This window comes from Saccostrea echinata, unplaced genomic scaffold (assembly GCF_033153115.1).
Source record: "Saccostrea echinata isolate AGI-Se365-2 ecotype Australia unplaced genomic scaffold, CSIRO_AGI_Sech_v1 ptg000066l, whole genome shotgun sequence".
NCBI classification, from domain to species: Eukaryota; Metazoa; Mollusca; class Bivalvia; order Ostreida; family Ostreidae; genus Saccostrea; species Saccostrea echinata.
The window spans coordinates 646,126-663,797 of NW_026889815.1; the positions used below are offsets into that span (position 1 = coordinate 646,126).

Below are 17,672 nucleotides of genomic sequence, written 5' to 3' on the forward strand. Positions count from 1 at the left end.
ACATCTTTTGTACTAGCGTTTTTCCTCTTAGCTTTTTACACAAAACACATTTCCCAATGAGAGATGAGATGTATTTTCCCTTCAGTAAATTTCCGGCCCTGGTGAAAGGTTTTTTCATGAAAATGCTTCACAAGAAACATTGCTACAACTCCCTTAGGAATGGTGATAGGATTCGTAGATGCGAGGCCTAGACTATCTCGAAGACGATTTAATCGGCCACCAACCCTCAGGAGACCATCTTCATCCAAGTAAGGAGACAGTGGTATGATGTGACTTTCCTTGGTGAGTGACAACCCTAGTCTTAGATTGTTGATCTCCTTGTAGTAGTGCTTTTGTTGCAGGGTTTTTATCACAAATTTTTTCTGCCTCTCTAAGTCCAGCTGGACTTGTTCCTTCCTGGCACCAATGCCATCCTTCGCAAGATGAGTCATTTTCTTTGTTGTGGCAGCGTGCATTATGTTTCAAGATGGCAATTGCATGAACTAACCCTTTCCATGTTGAGAATTTCGAGAATTGTTCATCTAGTGGTAGTGTGTTGAGACAGTGAATTGTAGCACCTGTACTGGACGGATTTCTTTATCAGAGTCTGGTTCAATGAGGGGAAATATCTCTGGTTCTTCTCTTGATGTTTCCATGCCCTTTAAGATATACTCAGGTCCTTTCAACCATATTTGTATGGCTGTCAAAATGTCCTGTGACACATCCCTTGTAGCAACATCTGCAGGATTTAAGTGGGTAGGCACATAATTCCATTGTTCTGGTGAAGTGGCATGACGAATCCTGGCTACCCTATTGCTAACATAGGTATAAAATCTCCGTGTGTCCTTCTTTATATAATCGAGGACAACCTTGCTATCAACAAAATATTTCATCTTAGTTGTAAGTATTTCAAGCTGTTCTGCAAGGAACTGCCCAATTTCTGTCGCCAGGACTGCCCCGCAAAGCTCTAAGCGAGGTATACTATTACCAGCTGAAGGTGCTAATTTGGATTTAACCATAATGAACTCCAACTGCTGTTTACCGAGGTCATCTGTTGTCTTGAGATAAGCAGCTGCAGCTACAGCCTTCTCCGAAGCATCAGAAAAGATTAACACTTCCCGTACTTTCATCTGACTGTACGAACTCGGTACATACATTCTAGGAATACAGAATCCATCCAACAGATTCAAGTTGTTCATCCCAGTCGAAGCCTTGTGGACATGCCTCTCTCAATAACATTCTTCCATAAACTGTAAAGGGTGCCAAAAATCTTATAGGATCAAACTTGCTGCTAACTGCTGAAAGCAATCCTCTTCTTGTGAATGAACTACTCAGTTTAGGAGCAGTTGAAACAAAGCTGTCCGTATTCAGGTTCCAAGATAGACCTAGACTCTGTTGTAAGGGCAATGCATCATCACCCAAATCTAAGTTCTTGAGATCCTTTCCAAGATCTTCCTTAGGAAACTGAGACATCACATTCTTGTTGTTTGATGCAATTTTATGTAGTCGGATGTGGCCTTCATTCTGCAAGACTCCTCCTGGTACGTTCCAATAAACTCACTGCTGCTTCAGGCGAAGACGTGGACGTCAGTGCATCGTCAACATAGAAATCACAATTAACAAATTCTTTGACATCATTGTCAGCCTTTTGTACCGCTCTTCTCAGTTCATAAGTGGCTATGGCGGGCGATTACCAAAAACATGGACTGTCATACGATATTCAACCATTGGGGAATTAGGAGTCTCGATGCTCAGGTATGACGAAGAATCTGTAGAACATTTGCTCTATATCCGCTGTATTTACACATTCATCCTTTCTGAAACGCAACAGCACGTCCAACAAACTGTTGGTCAAATTTGGTTCCCGTTAGCAACACATTGTTCAGAGAAAGTCCCTTGTACACTACTGAGGAGTCAAATATTCCCCTGATCTGGTTGGGTTTCTTTGGATGATATACCCCAAAAATTGGTAAATACCATCTCTCCTTCTCATCATCCTGTAGATCAGGAGCCTTTTCTGCAGCGTGACTTCGGAAAACCTTGTCCATAAAGGTAATAAAGTGGTTCAGTTTCTCTGGACTCTTTTTAAGATTCGACTCTAGTTGTCAAGCTCTTTGCAATACTTGTAGCCTGTTGTTGGGAAGCCGTGCCCTTTGACATTTGAATGGTAGGGGAGCCATCCATACTCCAGAGGAGTCCTTCCTGAATGTTGAGTCCATTAACTCTGTGAACTTTCGATCTTCGTAAGACATTCCTTTTTTCTCATCCTGTTGGGTTCTAACAGAGATTTTCTCCAATGGGAGATTCAACTGGCTGCTCACGCAAGACGAGTTTTGAGGCACATGGGTTGAAAATTGTTCTCCTACCATTCACAAGTAAGTTGGTTTTCAATACATTGACATTGTCTCTATGGAACTTGTCAATACAAACTTCTCCCACGATCACCCAGCCCAAGCTCAATCTTTGAGCAAATGGTGCTCCACGTGGACCTGTTATTTGATGTTGAACATGGTGAACTTCCAGCAAATCACAGCCCATGACTAGTGATATGTTTTAAATGAGATTGTGCCCTCGCTACTTCTGGGGTAGGGATCTCTGAGATATTATTTGGAATGTCGTTATATTTAATTACTGTTGGCAAGGTATGTTGGTTTATCCCATCCATTGATTTGACCATAATCCCCACAGCTCGTCTGCCTGTTTTCTGTTTGGTACCTACACATGTTGACAGTGTGTAAGCAGCCTGAGAACCTTCTACAGGAAGCTGATCCAAAAGTTCCGACAATGTTAAAGTCCTGTTACTATGCTCGTCAAGAAGAGCGTACGTTGTGATAGTCCTTTCAGGTTCCCTTTCCAGATACACCTTTACGAGCACAATCTTTGAACATGATCGACCATTGAACTCCTCTCCACATAGTGAGGTGCATGACGCAACGACATCTTTAGCTTTCTCCCCGCCATGAGCAATTGTTACTTTCGGACTGTCTTTTGATGTTTGATTGACAACAAATACAGTAGCATTTCTTCCTTCCATATGTAACGCTGTTGGGTGTTGTTGGCTTTTGCATATGGCACATTCCTCAGATTGTCTACAATCTCTCATCAAATGAGTCGTAGATGCGCAACATTTAAAACAAATGCCTCTTCGCTTCAACAGCTCTCTACGTTTCCTAATATCCCATTTTAAGAATTCCCTGCACTGATTCAGCGAGTGTTCTTTCATATGCACTGGACATATTTTGTCTGGACTGCTACTAATATTAGCCTTGACATCTGTCTTCCTAGCAATAACAGGTTTCTGGTTTCCAGTCACGTATGAACCAGTAGTTGGTTTAGAGGTGTGTGTCTCAAAGGTGTGAAAAAATGCTGGATCGTTGCGGATCTTGCTCTTTTCCTTGACAAAGTCTAATACAAAGGAAAATGGCGGATATGGAACATCATGTTGCTTCTTATAGTTGGCTGCTCTCATGATCAATTTTTCCTGAAGAATATACGGCAGTTTGTTGATAATTGGAGATACACCAGATGATGAGTTGAAATACGAGAGCAGCATGGAATACTGTGGATTTCCATCAATGCTTCTGTTTCGATCATGATATCTACTAACTCGTATAACTTCTTATTGTCTTTATTCCCAAGCCTTGGAAAAGAGTTAAGCTTGTTTTTGATTGAAGACTCGACCATCTCAGGGGCACCAAACCTTTCATCTAGAAGCTCCCAAATTTTTGCTACTCCCCATCTAGGATCAGAACCTATTGAAGTCCTTATAGTTTTGGCGTGTCTTGCAGAATCTGGGCCTAGCCAGCGAATTAACAAATCCAATTCCTCAGAAGGATTAACTCTGAGATCATTTATGATGTCTTTGAAATTCACTTTCCAGGAAGAGTAGTGTTCCGGCTTCTCATCAAAAACAGTAAGTCTTGTCATCAAAAGATCTTTCTTTAAAAGAAAAGAAGTAAGCTCTGATGCCACATGGTTATCGTTGCTTGGTGTATGACGATGGAATGGATCTCGGTCACGGTGGTCAGATTAGATGTAAGGCGAGTTTGAGAATCCATAATGTAAAGGATGAACTATAGGATCATGAAAATGTTCAGCAACATATCGCTCAGTACGACTTCTCTCCACCGGTAATCGTACAGGAGGAGGAGAAGGAGAGTCGTCCCGATCTTCTCCAACAGATGAAGCCTTTGCCTCCGCTTCCAATTCAACAGCTTCCTTTTTCAAATTGATAACATTTAATTCTGCATTTAACTTCTCCTCTTCCTTTTTGTGTCTAATTTCTGTCAACTGTTTTTGGATACCAGCTTCCTCTTCGGCCAATTTTACCTTTGTCTTTATTTCTTCTAACTTAATTTGAACCTTTGTTCCCCGTGATGCAGAAGAGCCAGCAAAGGTATTTGCAGTAGATCTCGCATCCGCATTTTTTTTATAATCTTGATTTGCGTCAAAGCTGATTTAAATATTCGATCACTGTTTTCACTTGATCGTTCCAGAACACGTAACTCATTGTTGCTCTCCTCAGTTTTTGTCCCTTTCAGAAAGTCGATGTAATCAGAGCGCAAAGATACATAGCAGTCGTATCGCTTGCGGAGTTCCGATTCCATGGTGTCCACTGTGCTGCCGTCCGCTTCGCATAGATTTTCCAAAATCTTCTGAACCTCATTCCATGCCTTCTCTGTCTTGTCTCTGTGAGCACAACTCCTTTCACTATATAGTTCTGATCCTTTTTCTGTTAATTTTCTAGTCCGTTCCTCGTCTTCTGTACCCATCTCTGGCCTCGCTGTATTCTGCTAAAATGGAATCTAACTGTACTGCCTTATTGCCTTGGTCCAATAAAAATGCAAGTCGCAGTAAGTTCAACCATTTATTTCTCCATGAGGATATAGTTAGATCTGAAAATATTACAATGAATCAAATAAGAACAGAGAAAATAATAAATGAAATTACATCCAAAGCTATCTCGGAAGTGGATAAACGTAACATGACAAATGAGTGAAATGACTAGAACTATCACACAACAGGTAACTCTCTGTTTGGGTATGAACATGTATCTTGATCAAACTATGTTTTACAACATGCCATCAAACTTAGGTACATGTACTTAATACAATCAATGGTTTATAGCATGCCATCAAGTTTTCCTGCACTCTTTACAATGGCATAAATTGTTTGCATTTAACATGCAAATAAAACTGCTTGACTAGAAAAAACATTACTGAAATATTTGGTATATATGTGTGCATTTCAATACAAAATGCAATATCTTGTGACACAAAACTTCTTTAAGTCTTAAAAATCATGAAAAGTGCAACTCGCACGTTATCCAAAAATAGACTTCACACACTACAATGTAAATTAGATGTTCACAAATAATGACCAAATTGCATACAAAATCATATACCGTACAGATGCAACAGTGGAGATCGAGCATTACAAACAATATTACTTACTCCATTGTGCTTCAAAGCTACAGACAACGAAACAATCAGAGTTGATAAGGTGCTACGAACCACGTAAACAATGATAAAGGGAAAATGTGGGCTCGATATAAAAGTAGAACCAAATACAACAAGTTATGAAAATTCCGGATAACTCCAAGTTTATGTCAAAATCATATACCGTACAGATGCAACAGTGGAAATTGAGCATTACAAACAATATTACTTACTTGAGATAAAAGATACCACAGAGTCTGACACATCTGTTTCATATTTGGATATTTTACTTGAAAAAGACGTTAATGGTAATCTAACATCCAAGCTTTATGATAAACGTGATGACTTTAACTTTTCAATCGTCAACTTCCCTTACTTATGCAGCAATATACCTTCATCACCTGCATACGGGGTATATATCTCTCAGTTGATTCGATACGCAAGAGCATGCTCTACGTATGTACAATTTCTAGAACGAGGTAAATTATTGACAAACAAGTTGATGAAACAAGAATATCAGCTGTCTCGTTTGAAGTCATCATTTCGTAAGTTCTATGATCGATACAATGACCTTGTCAGCAAATACAATTTATCATTGAGTCAAATGCTGACTGACGTTTTTCATACAAATTGTTAGGCCATTATTTACACACTGAATTGTCGACGGATTTTTCCGTTATTTCCCGATCATGACAAGGAGCACACGGCGGGTGTGACCGGTCGGCAGGGGATGCTCACTCGTCCATGGCACCTGATCCCACCTCTGATGTTTGGAGGTCCGTGTTTGCTCAGCTCCTATTTTGTATTGTTTGATGGACTTTTGAGCCTGAATACTGTTCGTTATCTTCATATATTTCATTTTAACCACCGAACATGTATCGCTGCTGGTGGACAGTCTGTCCCCGAGGATACTTGTCGTTCGGTACCTATTCATTCATGAGTATACAGAATAACGAAATGATACTGGCAGGCGCGTCGCCCAGTATAAAAAGGCGTCACTCTTTTGAGTCTAAAAGGGACACAGACTCAAGGAGTTGATTCGGTGCCCCTCGGATAATCCTCAGGGATATTAAACATATGTCATATCTACAGTCTTCAGATTCCCAGTTTTGGTATAAAAGCAATAATTCATACAAAAAATTGAAAGAATGTAAGGTTTCTATTAGAGATATATTCGAGGATTCCTTTTCCGATCCCATGTCTTCTATTTCAAAATGTTCTGCGAAAAATTGTAAAACATGTGACATTTTGATAACTAACACTTCTTTCACCAGTAATCTTACTGGACAGAGCTTCTGTACCAAAACTTGGGAAAATCTGAACTGCAAATCCTCAAATGTTGTCTACGGAATAGAATGTAGTCTTTGTGGACTTGTTTATGTTGGTGAAACCAAGGGATCACTCAATAAAAGAATTTCAGGTGATAGATTTCAGATAAATAATGGGTGTCAGCAACTTTTATACAAGCATTTTAATTTACCTGATCATTCTATTTTGTCATTGAAAGTTAGAATTCTAGACAAGATTTACCACCACACAAACAGCCCATCACTGAGTACACCTTTCCGTAGACAACGAGAAGAATTTTGGATTAGAAAGCTAGGGACAGCCTTTCCTTATGGGTGTAATGACAATGTCGATAGTGTTGGAAATCTTTCCAGTCCACAGTGTAACAATGTAAATGTGATGGGACTTTTTAACCATACACAGAGACGTAAGCGTAGTCATGAGCATCGGTCTTATAATAAACCTTTGATACACGATGTCTCTTTTGATTCATTACTACCTTACGTAAATCAACAGTTAGGTCTACATCATATTCGCACCAAACTTTACTCTGTCCCTTTGAAACTTTTAAATAGTCTTCTTGAAAAGGTCAAGGAAAGTCCATATTTTGATTCCTCGACACCAGAATATAGGCTCGGATCTGTGATTATGGATATTGAAAATCATAGGCTTTTTAAACCCCCACGTTTTACTGAGGAAAATGCAGCTAAAACAATCCGTTTTTCCCTTAAACTTCAATATGCCAACAAAGGAATTGACGCGGTTAATATAAGTAATATTCTTAATCACAAAAGGGTCCAGTCTTGTATTCCACCATATTTCAAGTTAAAGACTACACCTTGTATTTCCTACAAATATACATCGACTATTGCTTCCAAACTTTTTAATTACAAGAAAACTTTACAGGGCCTGGATATCGAATATCTAAAACATAATCCTCCGTCGTGTTCATGTTCTTCTTCACCCTATAACTATAGTCCTGCTGGACACGTCATTACTGGTGACGTAAATATAGTTAATAATGAGGACCTTAGATCACTTATTTTAAAAGGTCCTAAATATAGGGAACCCCGATCCTTCAACTGGCGTCGGAATTTCATAAATATTATGGATTCTGTAGAGGACTACGCCAGGTGATGGGCCAGACATGAAAAAGAAGACCTTGACACTTTGTCAGAATGGATTAAATGTATCAGATGTATGTTAAAATCGCGCATAAAAAGATTAAGGGGCAATATGAGAACCATTTATCCTTCTGTATTCAATAATCCAGAAGTGAAAAAAGAATTAGATAGATTACATGATCAGTACGTACTGGTCCCTGCTGACAAAGCAGGTAACAACATTGTCTTTGTTTGTAAGGCTCATTATATTAAATGTATTTTAGAGGAACTTGGATTTAATTCTACAAGTGGTAATCCAACTTATACTCATAGTTCCCTTTCTAAGGAAGAAATTCTTCAAAATCATATGTCAGTTTTGAACATTTTTAATATTCCAAACAACCAAAATGAATTTGAATTACCATATTTATATTGGATTCCGAAACTTCATAAAAATCCTTACAAACAAAGATACATAGCGGGTTCCAGCAAATGTTCAACCAAACCTCTTTCTTTACTCCTCACTAAGATATTAACAGTAGTGAAGGAGAAACTTCAAGAGTACTGTGCAACATTATATTCCAGAAGTGGTGTAAATCAGATGTGGATACTTAAAAATTCCAAGGAACTTTTGGAAAATTTGAAATCACAAGATTTTACCTCAGCTGCTTTTTCAATAGAAATGGAACTCGTAAATTAACTTACCTTGTCATTGGTCATTTGCAAAATTATTTTGTTAAAAAACATTCTGATTGTACACACAAGTACTCTAAAGTTGACATTAAAAAGATGCTTGAGTTTCTGATTGACAATATTTATGTGGTTTTTGGAGACCAGGTCTTCCAACAATCTATTGGAATTCCCATGGGTACCAATTGCGCCCCGTTATAAGCAGACCTTTTTTTGTATTCATATGAAGCAGAATTTGTCCAAAATCTTGTACGTGAAAAGAAGAAAACACTTGCTGTGGCCTTTAACTCGACATTTAGATATATCGACGACGTATTGTCAATTAACAATGGCTATTTCCATTCTTATGTCGATACGATAAATCATTGTGAGCTTGAGATAAAAGATACCACAGAGTCTGACACACCTGTTTCATATTTGGATATTCTACTTGAAAAAGACGTTAATGGTAATCTAACAACCAAGCTTTATGATAAACGTGATGACTTTAACTTTTCGATCGTCAACTTCCCTTACTTATGCAGCAATATACTTTCATCACCTGCATAGGGTATATATCTCTCAGTTGATTCGATACGCAAGAGCATGCTCTACGTATGTACAATTTCTAAAAAGAGGTAAATTACTGACAAGTTGATGAAACAAGAATATCAGCTGTCTCGTTTGAAGTCATCATTTCGTAAGTTCTATGGTCGATACAATGACCTTGTCAGCAAATACAATTTATCATTGAGTCAAATGCTGAATGACGTTTTCAATACAAATTGTTAGGCCATTATTTACACACTGAATTGTCGACGGATTTTTCCGTTATTTCCCGATCATGACAAGGAGCACACGGCGGGTGTGACCGGTCGGCAGGGGATGCTCAGTCCTCCATGTCACCTGATCCCACCTCTGATGTTTGGAGGTCCGTGTTTGCTCTGCTCCTATTTTTTATTGTTTGATGGACTTTTGAGCCTGAATACTGTTCGTTATCTTCATATTTCATTACTCCATTGTGCTTCAAAGTTGCAGAGAACGAAACAATCAAAGTTGGTAAGGTGCTACGAGCCACGTTAACAATGATAAAGGGAAAATGTGGGCTCGATATAAAAGTAGAACCAAATACAAGAAGTTATGAAAATTCGGGATAACTCCAAGATTATGTCACAACACAATAGACAAATTATGTCGTTGATCCTCATCATCCTATTTCTCTTGCTTTTGGGCAACAAAACTTCATTTATCAGTTTATTTTATACTCTATGGATCCTCTAAATTGTTGTATTATACTCAGGTGACCATCAAGGCCCTTGGAATTTTTAAGTAGCCACATCTGATTTACACCACTTCTGGAATATATTGTTGCACAGTACTCTTGAAGTTTCTCCTTCACTACTGTTAATATCTTAGTGAGGAGTAAAGAAAGAGGCTTGGTTGAACATTTGCTGGAACCCGCTATGTATCTTTGTTTGTAAGGATTTTCATGAAGTTTCGGAATCCAATATAAATATGGTAATTCAAATTCATTTTGGTTGTTTGGAATATTAAAAATGTTCAAAACTGACATATGATTTTGAAGAATTTCTTCCTTAGAAAGGGAACTATGAGTATAAGTTGGATTACCACTTGTAGAATTAAATCCAAGTTCCTCTAAAATACATTTAATATAATGAGCCTTACAAACAAAGACAATGATGTTACCTGCTTTGTCAGCAGGGACCAGTACGTACTGATCATGTAATCTATCTAATTCTTTTTTCACTTCTGGATTATTGAATACAGAAGGATAAATGGTTCTCATATTGCCCCTCAATCTTTTTATGCGCGATTTTAACATACATCTGATACATTTAATCCATTCTGACAAAGTGTCAAGGTCTTCTTTTTCATGTCTGGCCCATCGCCTGGCGTAGTCCTCTACAGAAGCCATAATATTTATGAAATTCCTACGCCAGTTGAAGGAGTTTTGAAATTTAGGAAAATTATGATTTGAAAAAAGCTTCTAGAGAAAATTTTCTCGGCAAAAATTTTATGTTATTAGAAAAGTAATGTGATATTCTTGGTGTTCGAACAATAGCAATAAAATTCTGAGTATCATTTTCTTTGAGACTAACGCGCTAACCACTACGCTACACAACTGCTGATGAATAATGGCATTCAAATCTTGTATATGATATGACCCTTGACTAAATTGACTTACGAAAGTGTACTTTTAAGGGAAAAAAACATTAACTCCAAAACCCTGAAAAATATAACACTTCAAAGATTTCCAATATTTAATTCAGAACGTGACATCCCATCATAAGTAAAAGGTGTTAATTCTAAAACAAAACACACACACACAATACAAAAATTAAAAAAAAAAATAATCGAAATATATCTATTTCTGAGAAAAGTTCCCCCCCCCCCCCACTTTTTTCGTTTCTGATCTGTAGCTTCTCTTTTCCTGCCCTCATTTATCCTCATCTATAGAATAAAAACAATATACATATTAAAGAAAACTTAAATGTATTTATTATCTTAACTTTTTTCACATCCCCCAACCCCCTCGTGTTAAAAATGCTACCGACATTAGATGTATATAGCGTATGACGTACCTAGTGACGTCTGACCATCATCATCGTCTCTCTCACAGAAGTCCCCTCGAGCGGAAATGTAGGAAACCAGTGCACCAGAGGCCATACACCATTGAGGAAGGCGTAAGCACAGTCTTTAAACCACCACCCTCCCCTGAACCCTGGTGCAGCGGCGCAGTTACCTCCTTGCCAGTTAATATTTCTATCGTTGTCTCTGTCTGGGGTGGTGAAGTACATACCAGACAGATCGCGGTAAGAACTTCCACTGTTCAACATACTGTCACCTGTAGAATTATATGAGACACCTAATTCAGATGAATTCGGATCATTTAGTTCTTATTGTCAATAATAATGAAGTATATCTCATACTGATCACTTTCACTTATTAAAAGTACCAACATATGTACAGAAAAAAATACAGTATAGCAAAACAATAAAAAACACATACATGTATAATGCCCTTATTTAAGCGCTTTCCAGTTTAAGAATATGATGAAAATGTAGAAGAAAATATACAAAACCAAATTTATTAAAATGATTATAAACTCAAACATATACTCTGCACAAAAATGCAGAGTATTAAGTTTTGAAGTGACTGTAAATGCACAGCGACTAAAAATATGCACGGAAAAATTCGCTCGAAAGTGACGTCACAATGAGGCTGTAACATATGCACCTGATCACATACCATGATGGTCTGACAAGATGGAACAGACAAGACAGATACCAATTGGTCCATTCCACATCAACTTAGAAGATCCTGTAAGTGGGGGACCACGACACTTATCAAAAGACTTATGTGAATTGTAAATATTTTACATATTGTCACCTGTTTGTCAACAGATCTCTTTCTCTTTCACTCTTTTTCTTTTGTAAGATACGCTTACTACCTGTCACGTACCCAAGGTCCCCGTGACGTTCCCCGCAAGAAAGAGTTGATAATTTGCTGCTTCATCGGAAACGGAGAATTGTTCGTACAACTCGTACAATCTGCTACCATTCACCAGCGTGACAGAAACATAGAGGGCCGAGTTCTTCCCCTTTGTTAGGTGATGAATTACTTCATTTCCTTATTAGGGAACATTCAAAATTGGTTGTTAAATTGAAATACAATGAGTTTCAATGATTTTTTTTAATTTGTTCAATATACCCTTATAAAGGATCAATTTATATACTGAAACTATTTATCTCTGAATCATGCTTTAAAACTTGTAATATATTAACATTTCTGTTATTTTTTGTAATTCCATCAAACTTATAAGTATGGTGAATACAATAAATGATTTATATATCTTTCTCCCACTTGTTTTTTGCTTGAATCTATTCATAATGATTGATGAATTCAATGAATATCGCTGAATACGTATCATTTTTTTTTTAGGTCTTTTTGAAATCTTTGTCAAAATTGATGTGTCGGTACAAATATCGTTTGTCAAATACAGAGAATAAATCAAAGGTCCGATTGTAACGAGATATAAAGTACCGATCCAGCCATCCTGTACCGGTGAACCAAAACCATTCTTATATCCAGTCCAATCCCTGTCAAAGCTCAGAGATCCATTTACACGTTTCTGGATTGCCTTAAGAATATATATTCATTTATTCAATAATTAATCTGTCAAACGTGTATAATTAGTGTGTAATTAATATAGACTCAGAATATGTATGCCTCTGTCTTATACAAAACCCTTGATCACCAACATTACATTTAAAGGACATAGGATGATTTCTAAACTTGTTAATGAAAATAGATACCGTCCACCCTCCGTCCATTGTTTCCATATCGCAATAAACTGAGAGAGAACGGGAGCTGGTACCATCGGGATAGATTTCATACACCCCTGAATTAGTGTGACTATCTTCATGGAGGTCCTTACAATCAAAGGGGAAATCTAAAACAGAAAAAAAAAATTACAGCTAATGCTTCGTTAATAGATTCATTAAACGAATGTGGGCAACGAACAGTTATTTGTAAGATCGCATATTCGAACTGCAATTATGAATTTCAAGTCATATACAAACTACAATATTCTTATGGTACAAATTGGTACAATGTCATTTAGCTGAAAATAAATACCATTACTGTATTGTCACCGTGTAAACTGTATATGAATTAAATTTGTATCTGTTTTATTAGTTTAAATCATATACAGTATAATTTTTAGCATTTTGATCAAAGCCAAAACAAAAAAAAAATATTTGGAAATGCATTATATGATGCATCAAAGAACATTTTTAGTACCATGCAAAATCAAAATGAAGGGAAAAATCAATAGAGACAGAAATATTCTTTAAAATCAATAACAGGGACAACACAGTTGCCGACACCGAATAGAAAAATAGTGTTCTTGAAATAACTAAGGAAAAAAGATTATGCATTTTATATATTCATAAAACTCGAGTGTAGTAAAAAAAACCTAAGAAGCGTACATGTATATACCGGAAAACACCTACAGCGAACATGCTTATAACAAATTGAGGCTTACAGCGAAATGATTCATTCGGCGTGGCTTTAAAATACATGTATATTGTAAAACTTAAAGTTTTCTTATATATATTTATATTCACATGTGTCAATATGAAATAGAAATAACAAGAATGCATACAATCATGCAAATAGTATCTCCACCCGGCCTCATCAGACAGTCCAAACGTGAAGATCTTCTTGTGGACACGGCACTTCTTCAATTCGCCATGGTAGCCAAAGAATCCACACTCTTTTACACACATCGCAGCACACTCGATCAATGACTGTGAGTTGTACTCACCTAAAAGTTTGTTATTTGATTTTTTATCATCAAGTTCCAGTTTTGCAATATATCCCCGCGAAATAAGGGTAGCTTGAGCCACCGAGAAGATAACAAATAAACGGGAAACCCCGAGATTGGCCATGTCGTACTTTGTGTTTAAAACTTACTGCTGCGTTCCTGTAAGAATTTGCAAAGTGGTCTTTCGGCCGTCAAATATAAATATTAAAATCTTAAATAATAACTGTAAAGTGATTGGCTAACTATTACGTATTCTGTATTTCACAATTGCTTAAATGTAGATTTTGTTTCATTTAATATGAATTCTCCTGAATTGATTGTAACTTTAGACCTGCCTACCTTTCCGCCTTTTGCCTTATTGTTTCGCTTTGTATTAAATTACGTTATTCTCCAAGTTATACGCTTTTGAACTGCCATGCTTAAAAAATGTGTTATTTCATACAAAAATTACTTTTGTTTTTAAGGACCCTCTCTACACCAGTACAAAATTTTTTTTTTTTGGACATTGAGAAAAAATTATTGTTTTAAGGTGTAGATATTGAGCTTATCTATTTAATTTTCATTATAACTTGATTGAAAAATTCCCATCTCTCGGATATCTGAGATCCAACACTGTAGAAAAAATACTACGTTATATTCACCTTCACGCGACCTTTCAGGTGAATAAAGGTATTTATATTTCTCTACATTGGTTAAAAAAATAGATCTAGAAATTCCAAATTGATACAAATTGTTTTGGAAAGCTATTTCACTTGCTACCGACTTTCACTCAGGTGAACATAATATTAGGGAATATATAATCTGGGGTGGGGTGGTTGTAGGGGGGGGGGGGCTCCCCCTAAACTTTTTTCCTGGGCGTAAATTTTTACTTTTAATTTAGACTATAAATATTCATTGCAAGGCTGGTCCCCTATTAATAACCCATGAAAGCCAAGGACTTATTTCCAATGGGGTCCTTATAGTTAAACAAGTATGCTGGATGTTAAGTGAAAAATACTACAATTGGGATCAAATTGACAACACAAAGATCATTAAAAATGAATTGTAATATGTATATATATCAATTCTTCACATGAATATAATCGTGATCAACTAACAATAAAAATTTAGACTCATAATATACGAGGGTCACTCAATAAGTAATGCAACATACAGGTTATCATAATAAATGTATAAGTATTTAAATTTATTTTTTAACAGTTAAAAAGTTCTATGAAAGAACTCCTAATCACAGAAAACCCCATGCTTTTTCCATTTGTTGTCGTAAAGGAATTCACATTTAAAGTAAGCATGGTCACTACACTGAGCTGAAAACTGTTTAAAAATGATCTCTGCCAAGAAGATGAAAATGAGGGCGTATGTGAAAACTTTGCTTCCTTACATAAATAGCTGAATGACCCATATTAAAGATATGATTTTGATATGTGGAAAGACTAGTCTTTCACGCTGTATAGTTTTCAGATGGATTCGGAAATTTAAAAGAAAAAAAAAGTACAGTTAAAGGATCGCAGTCAAAGTGATCGATCGAAATCTGTAGGGGCACCAAAAATATGGATGCTGTGAGCAACATGATATCTGAAAATGCCAAATTTCCGTTGATAGACTTTGCTAAAACACAGAACATTTCATTGTCATAAAAGTTTATAGAGTTGTAACAAATGAAATAAATCTAACAATGATTCTATCAGATAGGTGCCTTATTTCTTTACAAATGCCTAAGAGAAAACACACGTTAAATGTGCCAATTTCTATTTAAAAATTAACATTTTTACAAAAAAGAAGATTTGATAAACTTGAGTGATGGATGACGAAACATTTGTGTACTTTTTATAGCCGAAAAGGAAGATCAAGAATAAAATGTGGAATCAAAGAGAAAGCTGTCGTCCTATTATTGCAAAGAGAAGCAAGGGCTCCAAATACGTTTTATTAATTTTCTCTTCAAGAGGTCCAGTAAAACATGTAGATACAACAAAGGAAGGACTATCAATGGTAACTTTTATGTTAAAATTTCACCCAGGAAATTTAAGCACATTTCCTGCAAAGCAAGCCCAAATACCGGTCCCCGGAGTATTTTTTCTTCACCTGAAAAGGTTGCTGCAAATAAGCATAGAGAAATAAATATTGAAGAAAGGAAAGTTTACAGAGCTTGGGCATCTCCCATATTAGGTACATGTAGATCTCAGCAATTGTGAGATCTTTTCCTTCCGAAAACATATAAAAGCAATCAGAGGAAGATTTTATAATTTCAGGTATATCATGGAAAGTGCTATTCAGCAGTGTCTTTAAGGCATCCCTAAAGATGAGTATGCTGAGGTTTTCTGGTCATGGGTACAAATACTTTAGACATGTGTAAATGTTAACAGGGAATCCTTTGAGGGATTGAAAGTATTAAGAATCTGCTTTACATGCTTTTCCTATTTTTAGATGACGTTTGCATTATTTATTGAACGACCCTCGTATGACTTGATCTTTAAACTTGATTTTTATGTTTTAACGTCTTTATATAAGTTAACATTGCAAATAACAAGGGGGTAACATTTAAAAAAAATAACGAATTTAGGAATTGAATTCCATAGTGAAGAATCGTAAAACAGGAAATTAAAAGATATAATCATGAAATAAAGAAATAGAAAAATAACAAGAGACCCAAGGGCCTTAACGGTCACCAAAGTATAATACAACAACTTACAGGATCCATAGAATATAAAATAAACTGGTAGATGAAGCTTTGTTGCCCAAAAGCAAGAGAAATAGGATGATCACGATCAATGAAATTTTTAGTCTAATATTTAGTAACAGCTCATATTAAAATTAAGTTCTAATCTGTCCCCAGTTTATCACTATCACCATGCAGACTATTAACAAACTATTGGTGCTTCTGTATTATTTCTAATCCAAAATTGTAATCTCTCACATTGGCCCCTCTTCGTCTTTGAAGAACAGTTTAATAAGTTATTTTTGTCTCATTTTTATTATTGTATTATTTACAAGTCTATCTGATCATTAAAACTATGAAAGTAGTTTTTGTATCATACAATAATTTTTTTTGCATAATTCTCTTATTCTATTAACTTTTCAAATACATTATTTACAGTATTAATTATCAAATGTGAATTGCAAAGGGGTAGGCATGGGGTAATCGTAATCGAGTAATCATAATCGATTGTAATGATTGCTTATTTTCAAGTAATCGACAGTAATCTGTAATCGAAGATATTTTCGATTTCTTGTAAACGTAATTTAATAGATTACAGGTAAAATTTTCAGTGTAATTATAATTACTTTTTCGACTACTATCGATTACTTTATACATAAATGATCGTTGTTTTGGAGAACTGTTTCTAGTTATAGTCCCACGTAAATATCAAGTACAAACCACCAGTTAATAACTTTTATTATGTGGTAAATGAACAACTGGAAATACTTCATTCATTTCTGGTAATGTTCAAGCAACTTCAAAGTTATTTTTTACTAACTTCAAAATTTGCAAATCATTGACATGTTTTCATTCATAACTGTATTTTGTCACTGAGAAGTTATATCTGTATTTTAAGAGAGCGGTCTTAGTGTATGTTTATCTTGGCTAATTGGTTGGGATATCCCTGACTGCAGATAATGAGATGTGAACTAAATAATGTTCGACTCTTATAATTGATAGCTCCAATGAAGATAAACAATATTATTAAAACAATTAATAGCTCTCAAAACACTTGTTTCAACACAGAAAGTCATTGCTGCTGTTAGTTTTACTTAATTAAAGGCACATTTAATTCAAATGTATATTACTAAGAGTTCTAATTTATTTTTTCTAAAGAAAGTATAGGAATGTATTATGTGTACTGCCAA

General features: G+C 36.0%; 2 protein-coding genes across 2 annotated transcripts; both read right to left on the reverse strand.

Annotated features, from left to right (window-relative positions):
- Positions 1–521: 521 nt before the first annotated feature.
- LOC133176120 (uncharacterized) lies at positions 522–1,136 on the reverse strand. The gene has a single exon (XM_061311283.1). The coding sequence runs from the start codon at positions 1,134–1,136 to the stop codon at positions 522–524; it is 615 nt and encodes a 204-aa protein (XP_061167267.1).
- Positions 1,137–4,846: 3,710 nt separating this feature from the next.
- On the reverse strand, positions 4,847–13,950 carry LOC133176121 (angiopoietin-2-like). The gene is made up of 8 exons (XM_061311284.1): positions 13,665–13,950; positions 12,814–12,950; positions 12,542–12,638; positions 11,960–12,127; positions 11,747–11,818; positions 11,095–11,342; positions 10,896–10,948; positions 4,847–4,874 (listed from the first exon to the last, which is right to left on the reverse strand). The coding sequence occupies exons 1-8, from the start codon at positions 13,948–13,950 to the stop codon at positions 4,847–4,849; spliced, it is 1,089 nt and encodes a 362-aa protein (XP_061167268.1).
- Positions 13,951–17,672: the final 3,722 nt, after the last annotated feature.